Genomic DNA, 21,406 nt, shown 5'->3' with positions numbered 1-21,406 from the left:
GCTCGCTAGTTATAGTTAAAAATTAACTCTAGAGAAGAGCATATCGCTAAAATCGTAGGCTAAATGTATTGTTTAAATATATACTATATTTAAAAAAAAAAGAACACTGTACTTTCCTTCCTATTTAGTGCATGCAATTCAAAATGTTTTTCTAGGTCAAAATGACTTGAAATGATGGAGCAGATCAAATTATGCATGATGTTGATAATGACAATAATTAAAATATATTAAAAACACCTTATTAGAATTTGAAATAAGGCAAAACCAATTACTTGAAAGAGTAAAATTTATTCCATTTCCTCATATTATCCTCTGGACATTCACCCCTCATTTATCTAATCATTTAAACACATTTCATAAATAGAGATCTGGTCATTTGTGAGGTGGATTGTACAGAATAAAACCTCAAAAGTGAATATTAGAAAAAAAAGAAAGAAAGAAATGGGTCACACATCTGGATTGTGGGTTATATATTTACAACATACAATAGAAGAGGGAAAAAAAGTAATTAAGGAATTAATGAGCATCTACTGACACAATGCAACTGCAAAGCAACCTGTTGAAATGACATGTCAACAACATACGGGATATTTTAAAGAGATTTATAAATATATTTAGATGGTTTGCAAGCATGAGTATACAACATTACTCTCTGACCAGACAGCAGTTTTCAGCCCCTGAAATAGAGTAAGTGCATATGACCGGTGGTAAAGAAATCTGCCAAAACAAAATCAGATACAACCAGTGTAGAATCTCTAAATGCAAACAATATCATGCTGTCTAAATCTGCTATGTAATCATTGTTGCTGTACACAAGGATATAATACAAATTAATCACAACAAATATGATGTGAATACCGGCAATCAGAAAAATACGGACCATTTTCATGTTGGAAGAGAACCTGAGACAAGTTGTGTATTGATGCCAACATACAATTCCCTCAAATGCGTTAGAAGCTTGTCTATAAATAACCCTAACTGGAAAGAAAATAAAATAAAGTGATGTGTTGTAAATGGGCCATACGATGTTTACATAAGGCCTACAATGATGATGGAAATGACTCAGGCATTCTTTAAAAAATGGAGGGTAATAAAACACCCAAACCCACTCTCACTTGAAAATCATAGAGTAATTGCTACACATCTACTAACAAAAAGCAAAACACAATGTTAGGATTGTCTGTCTACTCATGTTTGATGTTCATGATGGCATCATGGAAATCCTTTGCAGGCCCTGATTTAAATATTCCACATTTGCAGTGTTTTTTTTATTCTTTTTCCTCATTTTTTGATAACCTTGAAATGAGATAAGTGTACAATTATTATCTTATCTTACATGTACTGAAGCACTTTACATGATGATTGCAAAAAGTGGCGTATAATCATATCAACCCAAGGCGGATGGAAATCACGTTCCAAAAGCATATCATAACATGATTATATACAAACTTTGTCTAAATTAGATCATAACGGCAATGTTTAGTACAGCTGATGTTTACGTAGCAAGCTCTGAAACCGAAGACGTGATTTGACCAACAACCTTGTTATATTGCATTTCCACAACAATATAATCTTCTTTTAATATTAATCACCTACGCTCCGACAATAAAGATTTATTGGCATGAAACATTTGCAATTAGCATCTTTCAATCGTAATAACATATCAACATGTACAAATTAAAGACAGCTCTGAGTGCATCATGCGGAAGTCCTGTGGCTTCAAAAATTGCAACGTATGTACAGAGATAGTCTTTAGAAAACTGGTTTTGTGTGTATGTGAATGGGAATGTTTTTTTTTTTGAGTACATATGTACTGTATGTGAGCTTGGGCAAATGATGAGACGGCCCGTTTTAGTGCAGGTGGTATTCCATCGGAACCCTTCGCAACATCACAAGGGTTCAAATGTAGAAAAACCTTGATTTATATGGCGCATAAGTACGTCCCTTAAGTACATCAAAGCAAAAAAAAGAAAAAAGAAAAAAGTCTAATTTTCCACTTGGCAACATGAAAAAATTGTGAAGGGGCAAAAAAAACCCATTGACGTCTGAGGCCTAATTCACATAATACAGCCAGTAGATCAAATTGAAAAGAGAGAAAGCTGAGGGAAATATTATCCGTGACCATCGATCGATGGCGTTCACGTCTGTGAGGTCAGGGATTTTGATTTTGAGCTGGGAAGAGCGTCTGCGTAGCCGCGGTTTCTTTGACTGCGCATTCCTGTCCATGCTGTGGCGGCCCTCTGGCCGCGCTGTGCTCTGTTTACGATACTGGATCCCTGAGTTATCGAACACCATTGAAGTGGAGTTCCGGGCTTCGCTGACGCTGGTGGTGATCTCGTTCCCGGCCACCTCATTGTGGATCTCCAGGGTGGTCAGAAGGATGTTTCCCTGGGAATCCACCTGCAAGCAGAGACAATCCTGGTTACCACATTTTTCTTTATCTCTATAAAGCCTAAGTATGATACTCAACAAAACACACACACACACACACACACACACACATATATATACACACACACACATATATATATATATATTATATAGGTTCATAACTGTTCCATTTAAAAAGCATTTAGATTTTTCGATAACACTTTACAATCAATTTACAATTTGTTAACACCAGTTAGTTAAGGTAATGAATTAACGAACTTACAAGGAGCAATACATTTGCTACAGTATTTATTTGTTAATGTTAGTTAATAAAAATACAGTCATTCATTGTTTGTTCATGTTAGTTCACAATGCATTAACTAATTGGGGCTTTCGCACCGGAGGAACCTTTTCATAGTTCCTAGTACTATTGGCTGAAGTACCCGTATTTTGCCATGTTCGCACCGCAGGAACTAGGAACGAATTTAGTTCTAGGAACTCCTTTTGGGGGAACTAAATTAGCTCCTACTTCAGAGTAGGGTCTAAACCAGCTCTATAGGAACTATCTGTGACATAAGTGTACGTTGATTGGTCAAACGCATGTCAAACACCGGCACCCGGAATTTTTAAATAGCCGTGTAAACATATTTACTTCACGAACACGGAAAACAGCGATAACGGCATTTACCTGCTGTCTACATGGTAGTGTTCTTTTCTCCGACTCGATGATATATAATACTAAAAGTTGTCATAGGAGATTTTGTTTCTTAGCTCCACTTTTTGCTCTTTCAGTCGCGTAAATTCTGCGTTTACATTCCATCTCCATTATCACAAAACCCACGACACACAACAAACACAGCTCCGATCACGGCATCCACCATCCACCGGTTTTTAGCGTTTGTAAATGCTGTGCTTAAAGAGTTCCTTCAGAGTTCCTACTCCTAGTGCGAATGCAACCAGGAACATGGCCCAGGGGAGAAATTAGTTCCCGGGGAACTATCCTAATGGCTAGTTCCTATAACTGAGTTCCTAGAACTATTCGGTGCAAAAGCCCCTAATGTTAACAGATATGACTTTTAATTTAAAAAATGTATTAGTAAATGTTGAAATGAACATTAACTGAGATTAAGGTTGCACTTTATTTTACAGTATGTGCACTTTCAATGAACTTACAGTGTATTTATCCACAAAAGTACTGAGTGTAAGGCAACAACATGGGTTAAGTTAAGGTTTAGGGGTAGGTTCAGGGTTAGTACCTAGTTATTGTCATTATCACAATAAGTACGTAGTATGTTCATGCGAAACAAGACTGTAAAATAAAGTGCTACCGAGATTAATAAATGCTGTAGAAGGATTGTTCATTCTTAATTCATGTTAACTAAAGTAGTTAACTAATGTTAACTAATGAAACCTTATTGTGAAGTGTTACCGATTTTTCAGATTATTATTTCAGACTTTACAGGGTTAAAAAAAAAAAAAAAAAAAAACAAAAAACTAAAAACTAAACAGTGAAATTAAAAAGGCAATTACACAATAAAACCCCAAAAACATTATCCACTTAACATTAAGTGGGGATTTTGAAGAGAGGTTAGTTAGGCAGTTAGACAAGCTACAATAGTGGTGTTCACATGACATACATAAAGAATGAAAGAGCCTTAAATGCAAAGAGTCAAGTGTGCTATAATCTTCAAAACAGTTCTTTGCACAAAAATGAAAGACAACTAGATTTATGTGGCCTTGTTTTATCAGTCATTTAGTCACGTCATTTGAAAATAAGATTTAAGATTATTCAGTTACATTATATGTATCCACTACATTGGAATGCTCACAAGAAAATAATAATAATGGTACATGTAAAGCACTTCCATAAACACATGACACAGACATTAATTACTGCTGAAGTGCTGCTCTCCAGAACACCATACAGAATTGAACAGCACTCATTTCATAATCTATAGTACTACAAAACATCAAGATGCTAATTTATCATTGCAATAATGACAACGAGATGCTCTAAACAAGCCACAAAGTAATATTCTGTATAATTAGGTTGTACAATTGTAATGTCAAATCATATTTAGGATATAAATGGCTGTTTTGTTAATGAGCTGAATCTGTACTGTAAATAAGAACAAGTTGGGAGTTGGTAACCTTACAAGAATCATATTAGGAAGCTGAAGTTCTCATCTATAAGGTGTGATACTTGCGACATGTGGGAGTCCTAAAAAAGCATTCCTATTTTTATCAATAAAAATAAGTTTATTTATTATATGGTGCATACACAGAACACAATTAATGTGGAAACAGCAAAAAGAAATAAACACACATTTGCTACAATACACATCCAAGCTGATTTCAATAACTGAAAATAAAACAACAACGAACGAACAAACAAACAAAAACCTAAAATATGTAACTTGACGTGTAAGGAGTTATTTCACTTTTGAGTGGAAAAAAAAATAAAAAATTCACTGAACCTTTTTTTAATCATCAAATAAATTAATTAAAATTACAGTATGAAACAAGCAAAAAACTCCCATTGCTAAATGACAGAAGTAATTGCTATTTTGTTGAACAACAAGCTCAGGTTATTTCTCAAGAGGAGGTCCCTCCATGATATATTGTTTATTTACTGCTACCTCTCTGAGTCTCTGCAGTAATAAATAATTCAGAAATACATTTTTTGCAAAAATATCATTACAGCTCAAGCTCACTTCATAATCTTGATCAGTGTTTGTGATGGGGCAAATAAGAGAACAGCAACAGAACTCGAGTATGGTATATTGTTGTTATATGAGGTGATGTGTACTGAACCAGAATGTTCAACTGAATGAAGGACATGACAAGTGGATTTCATGGTAATCTGGCTGACATTTCAACTGGATCAGAAATCACACCATTACATATGGAGAAAGAAAAAAGCAAGATGGCACAAAAAAAAAGAACTTGTGTTTTCAGTGGTTCTCAACTGGTTTTGAATCAAGACCCATAATTTACATTGGACATCAGGTAGCGACCCAAGAAAGTCCTAAAATTTTGTACAAAATTAAATGTCACTAGAATCAAACTTTGTAATTTACTAGTATTACATGAACTGATTAAATAAAATAAATGTATATGACAATAGTAAAAAATATTTATAATTTCTTATTTTGATGGTTTCATGCTTTACAGTAAGAAGACAGATCTATCTAATCTGGCTATCTTCTGCAAAGTGATTGATATAACAGAGTCTGATTGAACACTCAGCCTTGAACATTAATAATAAAACATATGGGAAGCATTTTCTCCTCCCCTTTAAAAGTTAAAATAAGCCTATTTTTCCCTGCTGTGAAACAGACCGACGACCCGCCAGTTGAGAAACACTGTTTTGCACTAAATGAGAGGGAAACTGTTGCTAGGATGATTTCAGGACGAAGCTTACAAACGTTGACAAAAAACAGCCAGCAATACACACACTCACCCCTCGTGAGTGACGGTGGCCTTGTACCTGATTGGACTGTTTAACAGATGATGGCTTGCAGTTGCCTCCCTCTTGAACAGACTGGTCAGAAAAGCACAAACAAGAGTTTGTCCTCCATCTGAGCTTCAGCACAAATGCTTTAACCTCAAAAATCTCAACTTGAGTCTGGAATTTGTCTTTTGATTCAAGGAAAAATGACACATATTTCAGGACATTGTTGTTGTTGCACAACTATTCACACGCAAATGTCAGTGGCCACATTTCTGACAGGGTTAAACATTTGCAGGAGGAATACTGACATTCATCAGGACTGGGAGTAAGTAAATAGTTGAAATAAATTAAGTGAAAAAGTGCAGCATTTTCCAGGTGTCAAAGTAGGAAAGAACACTGTACAACTAGAGGAAGTCTAACATGGAAACGGCTTATAGCTTAGCAAAAGTGTTGCTTAATTTTTTTCCATATTAAGTATTATTTGAATTCATAGAGTGCCAACAAGTTTTGGTTCATGGTTTATATTTAATTTTACCAGTTGGCAACCAGTGCTGCATTACCCCTATTTGTCCAAAGCATTTTTAAGGGATTTTACAAATGTTATTTTCTTTTAATATTGCAGTGTTATCAGCTAATGATGTCGCATTGTTACTTAATTCTGCATGGTAAGAAATGCATTGCTTTTTGAATGGAACTTTTTCATAAACTTTATTACTTAGAAACTTCACATTCTAGTTTTTTCCAGTTTCGCTCATGCCTTTGTATTGTTTCCCCCAGGACTACCATAACACAACCTTTTATTAAAAAAAGAAAAGAAAAAAAATCTAACACTCAATCCTTTAGCAAACAAAACAGTCATTCTTCACACTGGCATTGCAACAGATAAAAATGACTTTTACCTTGTTGCCGTCATACTTGTTGCGGTCATTATTGGCTTTCTCGGCTTTCTCAGCCAATTTCTTTTGCATCTGAGGCCCTCGTCCAAAGAAAATGTAGTTGACAAAAGCATATTCCAGCAGAGCCAAGAAGACAAAGACGAAGCAGCCCATCAGATACATGTCTATGGCTTTGACATATGGGATCTTCGGAAGTGTTTCTCTCAGATGGGTGTTGATGGTGGTCATGGTCAGCACAGTGGTAATACCTGTATGGAAAATATTTAATTTATTAATAATATTTATATTTAAGTAACATTAACCCTTTCCCTGCCATTGATGAGATTTTTTTCTGTCATTTATGACACAATGCTTCCCCACCACTGAGTTTTTCCGGTGTTACAGTTTAACAGGTGACCGTGTTAAGTTGTGACATTACGCCAGGTGTGAACGATCGGCCGCAGATTTGTCAATTCTAAAAATCTGTGCAAAGTGTTCATTAGAATTAGGCTTTCTTACTACATGATGTTGGTATCATTGTAAAGATAAAACATAGGTGATGTCATTACCTGAAATGGCAGAAGTGCGTTTTACACACACACAAAAAAAGCTTATAAAGTCATCCTTGTTATGGGATTCGAACTCATCCAACAAAATACAATCAACACAATATTGGTCTATAGCCTAATGTTTCTTAAAGGATCAGTTCACTTTAAAATGAAAATTACCCCAAGATTTACTCACCCTCAAGCCATCCTAGGTGTATATGACTTTCTTCTTTCTGATGAACACAATCGGAGTTATATTAATAAATATCCTGGCGCATCCAAGCTTTATAATGGCAGTGAATGGGACCAACGAGTATGAAGCTGAAGAAAGTGCATCCATCCATCATAAACGTACTCACATGGCTCCGGGGGGTTAATAAAGGCCTTCTGAAGTGAAGCGATGCGTTTGTATAAGAAAAATATCCATATTTAACAAGTTATGAAGTAAAATATCTAGCTTTCACCAGACTGCCTTACGTATTCAACTTACGAAAAAAACACTTTTTTCCTAAGTTAAATACGGAAGGCGGAAGCTGGATATTTTATAAGTTGTTAAATATGGATATTTTTCTTACACAAACGCATCGCTTCACTTCAGAATGCCTTTATAAAGCCCCCCGAGCCGTGTGGAGTACGTTTTGCTTTGGATGGATGCACTTTCTTTAGCTTCTTACTCGTTGGTCCCATTCACTGCCATTATAAAGCTTGGATGCGTCAGGATATTTATTAATATAACTCTGATTGTGTTCATCAAAAAGAAGAAAGTCATACACACCTAGGATGGCTTGAGGGTGAGTAAATCTTCATTTTAAATTGAACTAATCATTTAATGCCAATGTGTCCATGTTAACTTGTGCCTCACGCTCCCACGCTGATAGCCTCATCTGAAAATATTGTATGACACATAGTGACATGTTCTCATCAAAATGCTGCTCCCCCAAATATTGTGCGAACAAATAAATGACCTAAATAAATAAGCCCTCCACTTAGCTGAGTTATTACAGTTTTTTCACAGCATGCTCAATTTTCAATGTTAGTATAAAACACAAAATCACAAAGTAACCTTTTCACTACACATAAGAGTTTCATCTACCTTTCATTTACAGTAACTGCTTTTCATTTAATACATGTGTCTATCATTTAATCCAACTGATTTGAATGGATAATTAATCTAATCAGCACATCTATAGATTTCTATATAGATTCTATAGATATAGATTCTATAGAACTGGTTTTGCAAATATAAAAAAAAATCTTGTTACAATAGAGAGAGAGTCTGTGAACACAGGAAACCATCAATGACAGTGTAACCATTAGATTAATCCGAGATCCATCAGAAGGACCAGACCAGGCAGGCTAACTGTGCATTAAAATACAGACATTTTACATTACAGAATACCACGTCTGATGTGAAATGTGATATCTTTATCACACCTTTTGATAACACACTGGATAGATACTGTTACAAACATTATACATTTTATGTAATTTACGCAAGTGAGGCAATGTATTTTCCAATATGGCAACTGTAGCCAGTATTACTGTAATATCTTTAATTCAGCAACATGACTTGAAATCGTGTATTGTTTGCTATTGCAAGAATGAATATGTGTTACGAGTGTGACTAACTCAGCTTACTAAAGGGGCTTATTTATTTAGGTCATTTGTTTGTTTGTTGAAATACTGAGTGATGAAGAGTATCAGGTTGCACAATATTTGGGGGAGCAGTGTTTTGACAAGAACATGTCACTAAGTGTCATGTATTCAGATGAGGCTATCGGTGAGTGAGCATGTGCGGAACAAGTTAACATGGGCACATTGGCATCACGAAACATCAGAAAAGCTTAAAGATCAGGATCTGCTCATTAATTGCGGTGGTAAAATAGCTCAACTCGAAAAGACACGCCAATGCTGCGTTGATTGTATTGTGAGGGATGAGTTCGATTCCCATAATGAGGATGACTTTATAAGCATTTTTTTTTTTTTAAACTGTCATTCCATGTAATGACATCACTTATGTTTTATCTTTACAATAATACCAACATCATGTAGTAAGAAAGTTTAACTGTAATGAACATTGCGCAGGTTTTTTTTAATTGACGAATCTGCGGCCGATCGTTCACGTCTGGCGTAAAGTCACAACTTAAGGTCACCAGTTAAACTGTACCACTAGCAATCCATGTTTTCACTGTTATACGGTAGGGGGCGCTATTGCGCATATTCTGCTCCTTTGTGAGTTTATTTATTTTTGCAAAATGGCCTCAAACTTACGGAGCCCGGGACATGACAGGCAGGAAAAAAATAGTAGGCTAAATCGTGCGCACGATTTACTAATTCGTTTCCTCGATTTACTATAGTAAATCGTGCGCACGTTTTAGTAAATTGTGCGCACGATTTAGTAAATCAAGGGAACGAAAAATTAAATTGTGCGCACGATTTAGTAAATCGATTAAATTTTTTTTCTTGCATGTCATGTGCAGGGCTCTGTACAAACTAACTTAACATTTTCTTATATTAAAATTGTTTATTTCCTACTCCTTAAAGGGATAGTTCGCCCAAAAAAATGAAAATTCTGTCATCATTTACTCACCCTCAAGTTGTTCCAAACCTGTATGAATTTCTTTGTTCTGCTGAACACAAAAGAAGATATTTTGAAGAATATGGGTAACCAAACAGTTGATGGGCCTCACTGACTTCCATAGTATGGAAAGAAAAGTTCATCAAATATAGAAAATAGTTTTTGTTACAGAAAAAATAGCAGCATATGACATGAGGGTTAGTAAATAATGATCGAATTTTCATTTTTGGGCGAACTATCCCTTTAAACAGTCACAATGTATGGTCTAGGAAGTATAAACAAACTTTAAGGTTTACACAGACAGTCAGTCTCAGTACAACCAAGTGTAAGCAATCTGAAGTACAAGCTGAAGGCAGAACACATTGACTGAAATTTCAGGGAAGGACTCAGCCAGGGATGAAAGCGCTCTCATTTGACACCTCTGTTCTAACGCCCACCATGAATCTGGACTCTGAGAATGGCTGCTACAGATTGAGTGCTGTCACAATGTTTAAAATGCCAGATTCGAGCCCTGCTTAGTGAACGGAATTACACAACCACAACACTGTCAAATCTAGCTTTGAATAATCCACTTATGATGGCAGAAGCCTGGTTGACTTCATAATTGATTGCACTACCAAATAAAATGCTGTTTTATCCCATAACTGACAGTCTCTGAACCTTTAATTGCCACTACAAAGCCACAACACTGAGCCCTTTTGTATATTATGCATTAAGTGAGTACTGACCTAATTAACTGATTAGATTGGATTCATTTGTACCGAGGCCAGATCTGAGAAATCGAGAGTAACATACAGGGTATAAAACAGCATGACTGATCAACTTGGCCACAGCTGAAGAGAATAGCCCAGCACTGTTGTTTTTTTTGTTCCCTTTAGTGTCTTTCTCCAAGCTTTCCCACATGCTATTCATATTTAATAGAATGTCGTATATTATAGATTATATTATATAAATAGAAAAGTCAATAGCATTTTTTCTATTTTCTATGCATTTTATTGATTCTATGCTGTGATACTCTATTCTGTTTATACTGTGAGTCAATCCTGAGTCAGTATCACTGCGAGTTCAAAGAGGAGCGATACTCCAACTGCTCAAACACCCACTCGAATATGTACAAACAAGCACACACACATAGACGATAACACAAATATATTGTTCAAACTCCCACTCTATAAAATATCTCCACTATTTTTCCAAACTTCTTCCAAACTCCAGCAATCTGCCATAGAGTTCTCTCAAGTGATGGTGAATTTTGGGAAATGATGGCCGTAGATAAGAATTTTTTTCTCTGAAATAGACTATACCGCAATAACAAACTGGCATGAAAAAGGATGTAGTTAAAAAATGTCTGTAGAGACACTAAGAATAGCAGAAATTGTGTACAGACACTGTTATCAGAATTTTTGTACACCCAAAAAACAAGTACAGTTTAACTCAAAAAACACTGCAGAATATTTAGTTGTACATCTACTTTATATATATTTTACTTGATACTATTACTTGATACTATAACACAACTCTGAATATACATTTTTTTTAATTTGATGCCATTAACCTGACCAACATAGGCAAATCCAGTGATTATCTAATTATCAAAAGCACTTTTATCAACCTAGTAACCGTAAACATGACTTTGTTTCCAGGCAGACTGATAAAAAAACCCTGCATGCTTGCACTCCCACAACTTGTGTGAAGTCAGCCAATCAGATTGGAGCTTGCCAGTGCTTTCCAGTTTTTTGAGCAATATGTATCAGTCAGATGGTCAGTGAACAGACTGTGGGCGGTTTGAGGACGTGCCGTCTGAAAGTGAGACTAGTTGTGACATACTGTATCTTGATGTAAGTAATCGATGCTTTCAAGAAGATTTCCTTATGAATGGTTTTGATGTAGAAACAAAAACTACTGTCGGTATGCAAACAATGTCAAAGGCATATGTGAGGATAAAAGGAGTCTCTTTTGTTTTGTTTTGTGGAACACAAAAAAGATGTGTTTTGAAAAATGTCTTTTTGTCTATACAATCAAATAAGGTTCGAAGTTGTTTGGACCCCAACATTCATCAAAATATCTTTTTAGAAGAACTATCCCTTTAACATGTGTGTTTTTTTTCAGCTGCTGCTCTGCATATTTAGTAGTTTTACCTTTCTGCAAATCTCATTTTCAGATTAGACATAAATCTGCTTTACGAACATCGGCTCCCGGTTAACGCTGCCACTCAAATCAGTATGTTTGTTGCTGACTCTGCTGTGGCTGTGGTGGCTTAAGAGTGAATATGCCTGACTGGGGCAAGAAATGGAACTGTCAATATTTCTGTTGCCCTGCAAAGGACCAACCTCTTCCACAACAAACACAGCAAGACTCCATCATAGATGAGCTAATTTCTCAAACAAACTGCCAACTTCTGTCCCAAATCACATTGCAGAAGTACTTGAAGATCTCTCCACAGAGGAAGCGATGAGAGTACATCCTGACTATGACAAGCCTGATCTTAGCTTAGATCTTGAGCACTAAAGTTACACACTGTTACTTTGGGTTTTTCCTCTAATTAAAGTGTAATTAGTGCAGGGCAGTGTGCTTTACAGGGGACCTTGTCTCCGTCACATTCACACTCCCTGAGGAATGCCGTTACCTCGTTAACGAGAAAAGGGTCTCGTCGACTGACTGCAAAGCAGCCACGTCCTAGTTTCTACCCTGAGCAGCATCGCATTAACATTTAAAGTTACATTTAGCAGAATTCCTGGAATTACAATCCAGGCACTTTGTGACCGTGACTTTGACTGCCCAGAACATCTCAGACAGTGTATTTTAAAAGAATGTACATGCTTTTCTTATTTTCTCTTGTCTCCTGACTATTTAAATGGCTTTAATAATTTAGTGTTCACCCTAATGCTGCAGTGAACAGGTTTCCTACTGAATAAAGTGATTTCTGTACAGGATTATGAGATGAATATTCTTTTCATGGATTTTGACAGACATTATGCATATTCTAGCACCTTTTTTGTCTTATGTATCCCCACAGCCCCATCAGTAAGTCACGAGTAGCCCTTCATTGACCAAAAGAAGAAAAAAAGAAACTGGTAAATTTTTCATTGCACTGGACTTCAATATGCCTATAGCATCATTAATTGAGTGAAGACTTGCACTACCTTTGTCTGGATGTCTTTATATAGGCTACATACACATATTCATCTAAACAATTTATACACAGTTTGTTTTGCTTTCTTGCTTTATAAATTAATTGAATGTGTTAATGTAACTATACAAAAAGACTTTACAAATATGTTTTTCTTGTTTTTGAAAGACGTCTCTTATCTTCATCAAGGCTGCATTTATTTTGTCAAAAAACAAACAAACAAAAAAAACAGTAATATTGTGACATACATAGTGTATGTCACAATATTACTTTTTTTATTTTTATTTTGGGATGCCTGCCTTTACGTGCACATGAACTTTAATGACATCCCATTCTTAATCTGTAGGGTTTAATATGGAGTTGCACCCTTTGCAGCTACAACAGCTTCAACTCTTCTGGGAAGGCTTTCCACAAGGTTTAGGAGTGTGTTTATGGGAATTTTTGACCATTCTTCTAGAAGCGCATTTGTGAGGTCAGGCACTGATGTTGGACGAGAAGGCCTGGCTCGCAGTCTCCGCTTTAATTCATCCCAAAGGTGTTCTATCGGGTTGAGGTCAGGACTCTGTGCAGGCCAGTCAAGTTCCTCCACACCAAACTCGCTCATCCATGTCTTTATGGACCTTGCTTTGTGCACTGGTGCGCAGTCATGTTGGAACAGGAAGAGGCCATCCCAAAACTGTTCCCACAAAGTTGGGAGCATGAAATTGTCCAAAATGTCTTGGCATGCTGAAGCATTAAGAGTTCCTTTCACTGGAACTAAGGGGCCAAGCCCAACCCCTGAAAAACAACCCCACACCATAATCCCCCCTCCACCAAACTTTACACTTGGCACAATGCAGTCAGGCAAGTACCGTTCTCCTGGCAACCGTCAAACCCAGACTCGTCCATCGGATTGCCAGACAGAGAAGCGTGATTCGTCACTCCAGAGAACACGTCTCCACTGCTCTAGAGTCCAGTGGCGGCGTGCTTTACACCACTGCATCCAACGCTTTGCATTGCACTTGGTGATGTAAGGCTTGGATGCAGCTGTTCGGCCATGGAAACCCATTCCATAAAGCTCTCTACGCACTGTTCTTGAGCTAATCTGAAGGCCACACAAAGTTTGGAGGTCTGTAGCTATTGACTCTGCAGAAAGTTGGCGACTTCTGCGCACTGTGTGCCTCAGCATGCGCTGATCCCGCTCTGTGATTTTTACGTGGTCTACCACTTCGTGGCTGAGTTGCTGTTGTTCCCAATTGCTTCCACTTTGATATGATACCACTAACAGTTGACTGTGGAATATTTAGTATTGAGGAAATTTCACGAATGGATTATTGCACAGGTGGCAACCTATCACGGTACTGCACTTGAATTCACTGAGCTTCTGAGAGCGACCCATTCTTTCACAAATGTTTGTAGAAGCAGTCTGCATGCCTAGGTGCTTGATTTTATACACCTGTGGCCATGGAAGTGATTGGAACACCTGAATTCAATGATTTGGAGGGGTGTCCCAATACTTTTGGCAATATAGTGTATATTATTATTATTATTATTATTATTAATAATTCACACAAATTAATAAAAAAAAAATTAAATAAGAAAATCTACCTATTGCTGAATAGTTGCTACTGATTGGTTGGGAAAAGCTGTTCTATATTAAATGACCAGTCTGTCATAAATTCATATAAGCTGACAGAATTACGTAAGTGTACAGAGCATCAACAAATGTCCTGAAAAAGGTGAGCTGTCAGAACTGCACAAGTTCAACTAAAATTAGCATGTCTACTCTTTCAGACCTTTTATTCACAAGCTTTATTACTAGAGTTGAATATTAGAACATAGAATACAATTTAACAACAATAGAGATCAAAGAAAATGGTTGGCACTTCACTCCCACTGTGTGTTCACTGTAAAGGCCTGAGTCCCCAGAGTGAGAGAGGACATGTGTGGGCAGATGGATGCCTGTCCTAGCTTACATAAACTCAAAAGCAGCATTCTGGTGTGAAGAAGAGGGCTGCACACGGAGCACATTGCATTGATTTGTGCATGACCAGGTCACAGCAAGGGAGGATCAAACTCAGCTCAGCACAGAGAGTTCAGCGCAGGGGAGTTACCTAACCAGAACAAACATATACCTTCACACAGACCTGTCTGCAGTGAATAGTGTGGGATGTCGTTCTTTTGAGTTAGACTTTTGAAAGTGAAATGCACAACATCGGCAAACACTCAAGATCTATATCAGAGTTCTTTCAAACACTTTGACCAGACTTGTTTAGTCAAAGTTCCTTTAAAGGAATAGTTCACCCAAAAATGAAAACTTTATCTTTATATTACTTTATGTAATTCCAAACCTGTACATTATGGCTACTATTGTACAAAGGTGAATTTTTGCAGAACATCATGGCCTCTCTTTAATACAATGAAAGATGGTCAATATCCAAAACCAGTTCACACAGAACGCGTTTTTGCTTTGAAAAACGCAAGATGCAGGCTGTGTAATGGGGAAAAAACTTAAGGTCTCGAAACGCGTTTTTTAAAAGTTGAACTGATTTTACTGACTTTTGTCCATAACTGATTTACCTCATCCATATTAGCAAGAAAAGTAATACTATTAAGCTGGAAGGTTAGAACAAATATATCTATTACCCACATTAATAAACATATTAACACAGAAAATGACTGGCTCACTTAGAAACAAAATGACTGCTTTTGAAAAAATATGGAGCCCTCTTCTAAAGTTCCTGGACAGATGAACTTGAAACATGAAATGCTACATATAATGAAAGGTGCTAAAAATTAAATGTTTAGTGAATTGCGTTTAAGATGTTAAATAATGCAAGTTTACAGTAGTGTATTTGTTTTGTTTTTTGGGGGTGTAGATCTGTTTGTTTGTCTTGTTTTTGTTTGGTATAGTTGTGTATATGTATCTTATGGTCATGTATAAAAACTGAGTGCTGCGTTTTTAGAACACCACGAACGCAATAGTCAAACACATACGTCTAGCGTGTGTTTACATATAGAATAATAATGGAAAAGTAGCGCAGTGGAATGGAAAAACGTGTTCTGTGTGAACGGTCCCTAAAAGTGGTTAAAATCGCTCCTATATTACGTATATGTTAAATCCTGACATCCCTCCTGGCTCTCACTGGTGTGTTCATGAGAGTTTATGCAAGAAGTAGCAACTCATAAATTCTTCTTTTCAGTCCAATCTGTTCAGTCAATCTGTTGATTCAATGTATAAACCTTTCAGAATGGTTTGTTTAAGAATCTGATTTTGCCACATAAATCTATACTATGATTTCAGAAGACTTAGAATAGAGCTCAAGTCATATGGACCACTATTATGATATTTTTATGGTGCTTTTGGGTTCTTTATGATTCTAGAAAGCTTCATTTTAATTGATCCATTCATTGTTATTGCATTGAAAAATTCTCCTTTTGTGTTCCATGCAAAAAAGGTCATACATGTTTCGAATGACATGAGGTGAGTAAATGATGACAGAACGGTCACATTTTGGTCAACTATTCCTTTAAGGCAAGCCAGTACACTCAGTAGCCATCTTGGTAACATCTTTGAGCAGCTGTTAATCATGCATGTATAGTATGTATGTCTGTGTGAAACAGGATATTCAACAAGAAAAAGGTAGGATGGGACATGATTTTATCAAACGGGAATTGAATAAATTATAAAAGCAGCTGTTACATACCAGAATGGAGCCACACTCAATGCAAAAGTATTACAAATGTTAACTCACAATGTGCTTTGCTTTAGTCATTAACCAGTTTTGAGATCTTATAATAATCTCCCCTGAAAATATCTACACGGCTGATCACGTCAGCAAATCAATCGGAAGACATCAATGAAACATCATCCACATCATTCGATATGTTTGCTTCTTGCATCATTTGATAACTTCCTTTCTGAAATGAAAGGAAGTCCTTAAGTGTGCTGCAGTAATGCAGTACGAGATATAAGGCCGGGGCCGGCCGGATGTGGCTGCAGAGAATGGATGGAGTCAGCGAGGCAGTGGGAGGTGGCGAGACAGAGGCATTTAAGGCAGAGATTCATCTGTGCTGCAGCATGCCTTGGGATTGAAATGGAAGTTAAATGTAATTGTTTTCTAGCTACATTGATCCCTTTGTTTTCATTGGGCTGCCTGGCTGTGGGAGGACAGCAGAAAAAGACAAAGAAAAAGAGGAATAGAAAGAGAGAGCTACAAAATAGAATGACGGGGGTGGGGTGGCCTTGTAATGATGCGTAGAGGCAGGTGAGATGGGTGGTATATGTGTGGGGGACCCAGGAGACTCTTCCCTCCCAGTGTAAAGTGTTCTCATTTCTCCACTTAACATGGTTAATGAGGACAATTTCCCTAAAGAAGGCCCATATCCAACATATCACATCCATCTCAAAGAGCTGCACCTGGGTGCATGAACAAACACACTCTCACGCACATTAAACATGTAATTAAAAAGATATTGTACTGCACTCTGTGATCTATCTCTGTGATTTAAAAATGCCCAGATGATAATTTTGTACATGCATAAAATACTCTACAGTAGAAGCTTTTGTAAATCCGAGCTCACACGCTCCTAGTCTGGTGTCCACACAGGCAGTGAGTAGGCTGGAGGCAGTGAGACTGAAATTTAGTTTAAAAGGCGCTCACAGTAGCTCTGTTTCACAACCAAGTAAGCTGCCCTGCTGTCAACTGTCTAAAAAGGCAGGGTGCTCCTGGGCAGCATCCTGACTGAAATGAAACAAGCTGCTCATAATTTAAAGTTGTTCAGCTATAGCTTTTGGTAAAAAGGTAGTTACAGTAGCAATACTACAAGCAAACAATAAATAGTAGTGGAACCAGCTCCTTATAAAACACTAAGGTTTTATTAGTTAACTACTTTAATTAACATGAATTAGGAATTCTACAGCATTTATTAATCTGATTAATGTTAATTTCAACATTTACTAATACATTATTAAAATGAAAAGTTGTGTTTGTTAACATTAGTTAATGCACTGTGAACTAACATGAGCAAATAATGAATGACAAAGATTAATAAATGCTGTAACAAATGTTTTGTTCATTGTTAGCTCATGTTAGTTAATACATTAAATTTGAACTAATGAAAACTTATTGTAAAGTGTTACCAAAGTAGTCAACTACATAAAAGCTACTTTAATAGCATGGCAATTTACAATGATATATATGCTATTATTAAAGGGATAGTTCCTCCAAAAGTGAAAATTCTGTCATCATTTTCTCACCCTCAAGTTATTCCAAACCTGTATACATTTCTTTCTTCTGCTGAACACAAACAAATATATTTTGAAGAATATGGTTAACCAAACAGTTGATGGATCCCATTGACTTCCATAGTATGGAGAAAAAAAAAAAAAAACCACTATGGAAGTCAATGGGGTCCATCAAGTGTTTGGTTTACGACATTCTTCAAAATATCTTAGTTTGTGTACAGCAGAAGAAATAAATTCATACAGGCTTGGAACAAACTGAAGGTGAGTAAATGATGACAGAATTTTCATTTTTGGGTGAACTATCCCTAGATTTTTTAAAATATTAGTACAATTTAAATTAGTTTCTATATTAATACATTTTAAAATGTAATTTATTCCAGTGATGGAAATGCTGAATTTTGCATTAATCTAGTCTTTAGTGTCACATGATCCTTCAGAAATCATTCTAATATGCTGATTTGGTGCTTAAGAAACATTTTTCTTATTATCAGTGTTGAAAACAATTGTGCTGCTTAATATTTTTGTGGAAACGTGATATGTTTTTGTAACCTGTCTTGTTACTAAAAAAATGTGGTAGTTACACATATAGCACTCCTTACATGGAGCGCACAGGACACTTGACACACAATTGTGATGCTCTAACAAGTATAAAAATACATGGCACACACAAATATTTTATACTACATAAATGTAAACAAACAGTAAATTCTTATTATATTGCTCAGGTTTTTGGCTCCAAGAAGATTCCCTAAAATTTGGGCAAAATTTCGGGAACGGGAGTGTGTTTATGCTGGGTTTTGAAACACAGCTTTTATGTCCTGCGACTCACTGCAGCTGCAGAGGTTCTGTAGCCTTTCGGGCAAACTGAGTCACTCCTCATTCTGGAATAACAACATCAGAGCAAAGACACACACACTGAGAACTGTCTCTCTCTGTGAGCAGTCGCTGTAGTGTGTCAGAAGCAATGGGTTTGTGGCTACCTGGGTCTACCCTGTTCCTTGTTAAATGATGCATGCGCCCCTACAATATCGGTCTGTGTATGTGTCTGAGTGTATATGTGTGAGTCTGTGTTTGTCTGGAGGCAAGATTCAAGAAAAAGTAAACCAAAGGGAGGGTGAGGACTCTGAGGAGACCTGGAGTGTGTACAGAAAAAGTTACAATTCAAAAAGAATACTGAATGTTGGCATTCTAGTTATTGGAACATCCAACAATGCGCAGTTGAATAAAGCATGCACTTCCACAGTGGAAACGACAGAGGACTTACATCCTGTCAGATGCATACAGGACATGCTAATGAATAAATAGCGTACCTAATGCCACTCTGGCTGCTGAGGCATCATAGTTGATCCAGAAGGAGACCCAGGACAGGATGGTGATCAGGATCGAGGGCATGTAGGTCTGCAGGATGAAGTAGCCGATGTTTCTTTTTAACTTGAAGCTTAAAGATAGTCGAGGATAGGCACCTGTTAAAGAAATGAGAAAGATAGTTAAAGAGAACGAAAAAGAAAGAGATGCAAAGACTGTGAGGAAAAAAGTAAATAGGGAGACACAAGAGAGAGAGAAGCAGCTTTGGAGACATTCTTTACATTTTACATCAGTAGCATTGGTAGCATGGGTAGCTTTTGTTGCTATGGCAACAAGCAAGCGTGGACAGAAAAAAAAATCTGTGGTTTGTTGTAGCTTAGCCTTGAGCACAAACACCACAGTATGAAAGGAGACAAGAAAGAGAATGAAATAGAGCAAATATTAAATGTTAAAGCCCCTTATGAAATCAAAACTGGACTATTATGGCTTGTAGTCCAAGTCTATTAGTTTTGACGCCTTCTACCTGCTAGCACATTTCAGAGATTTGCAAAAAATACATATACATAATAATAAACATTTAAAATTTACAGGAAAATTGGAAAACAATATTATTGACTCATGCACTACATAGATTTTTGTCCAATAAAATGCTCTCTAAATAGAGAATGTACTGCCTCCTACTACAGAATAATATCCTGTCCAAACTTCCTGTTTCAAATAGAAATATGTCAACACAGCATTTACATTAAAAGGCAATATTCACCCCATGGGATTGATCTTAATCAGCATTTTTCATATATAAGGGTATATTTATTCTAACTACATACTGTATAAAATGTACTGTAACATTTTTATATCAAATATGTTCATATTCAATTCGATTCATACTTCAAATAATCAAATAATATCAGAACAAACAAACTATCTTTTACGCTTACAAAAGGAAAATATTTTGTAAAAAGGCAATTTTGCCCTCACATTTAGAATTTCAGGAGTATTTTTGTAATATTCAGTGGCATTTTTGACCCAAGCCCCAAGACAGGATAGGAAAATGTGCTTGTAAAGAGATTTACTTCAGGTGCGGTCACATTTACAGTTGTTTGGTGAATTTTCATGGACAAAATCCAGTCATTTCAATAGGAATCCACACTATCAAGAATTTTCCCCATGCAGATTTCGCAATGGGAAGCTCACAGAAAGCTGCTTGGTTTGAAAGTAACTTCTGTGTGAGCTGTGCTTTAATACATTGCTACACTATTGACAATAGTCAATGGACCTTTTTGGTGACCTTTAGGGTTAGGGGTTCGAATCCATATTCAATGTAGAGTTCAACTGTTCAACCCTTTTCAACTCTGTCATCAGTCCAAAGAACAGAAGGGGCTGGTACACATCATGGTGAAACATCTTATAATACTGAAATGATGCAAAAATAAGCAAGAGTGATCTGAACTATGCAGCTTATGTGAGGAGAAATCTCTGCTTAGTTATTTATGGAGGTGAAAAAAAAGCAACTAACAAGCATTCAGCCTAGATACACATACACACCAAAATATGCACACAAGCTATGAATAAATCACACATCCTACACAAATATAACACAACCTACAGATGCACATTATGCAACCTGTACTCACATCACAGTCTATAAAAACATGTAACCTACGTGATGAACTTGCGCTACCAACACACTTCAAACTAATTACTTATGTGATTTGTGTGGAAAGGTTTTGTGAGGTATAAAAACCTCTATCTAACATTCCCCTCATCTTCTATTGGTCAGAGAAACAGATAGTCCCACCCCTAAACTCACACTGTTGGTTAATGTCAATGTTACTCTTCATAAGACTTCTGTTCATCTTCAGAACACAAATAAAGATATTTTTAATGAAATCTGAGAGATTTCTGCCCCTGGATTTAAA

General features: G+C 36.6%; 1 protein-coding gene across 3 annotated transcripts in view; it reads right to left on the bottom strand.

The window, feature by feature from the left end:
* Nucleotides 1–268: 268 nt before the first annotated feature.
* The window catches only part of gabrb3 (gamma-aminobutyric acid type A receptor subunit beta3), a 48,087-nt gene continuing 26,949 nt past the window's right edge, over nt 269–21,406 (bottom strand). The window contains exons 7-10 of one of the 3 annotated variants that reach the window (XM_051897500.1): nt 19,493–19,645; nt 6,724–6,968; nt 5,861–5,914; nt 269–2,400 (exon numbers count right to left, since the gene is read on the bottom strand). In XM_051897500.1, coding sequence (XP_051753460.1) covers nt 2,053–2,400; nt 5,861–5,914; nt 6,724–6,968; nt 19,493–19,645 — 800 coding nt within the window. In that variant the 3' untranslated portion in view covers nt 269–2,052. Of the gene's footprint in view, nt 2,401–5,833; nt 5,915–6,723; nt 6,969–19,492; nt 19,646–21,406 lie in introns of all 3 variants that reach the window. The other 2 variants (XM_051897499.1, XM_051897501.1) reach the window with 2 other exon arrangements.

Source organism: Ctenopharyngodon idella, chromosome 6 (assembly GCF_019924925.1).
Source record: "Ctenopharyngodon idella isolate HZGC_01 chromosome 6, HZGC01, whole genome shotgun sequence".
In the NCBI taxonomy this organism is placed as follows: Eukaryota; Metazoa; Chordata; class Actinopteri; order Cypriniformes; family Xenocyprididae; genus Ctenopharyngodon; species Ctenopharyngodon idella.
The sequence above is the reverse complement of the archived record's forward strand: the minus strand, read 5'-3'. Positions and strand labels throughout refer to the sequence as shown.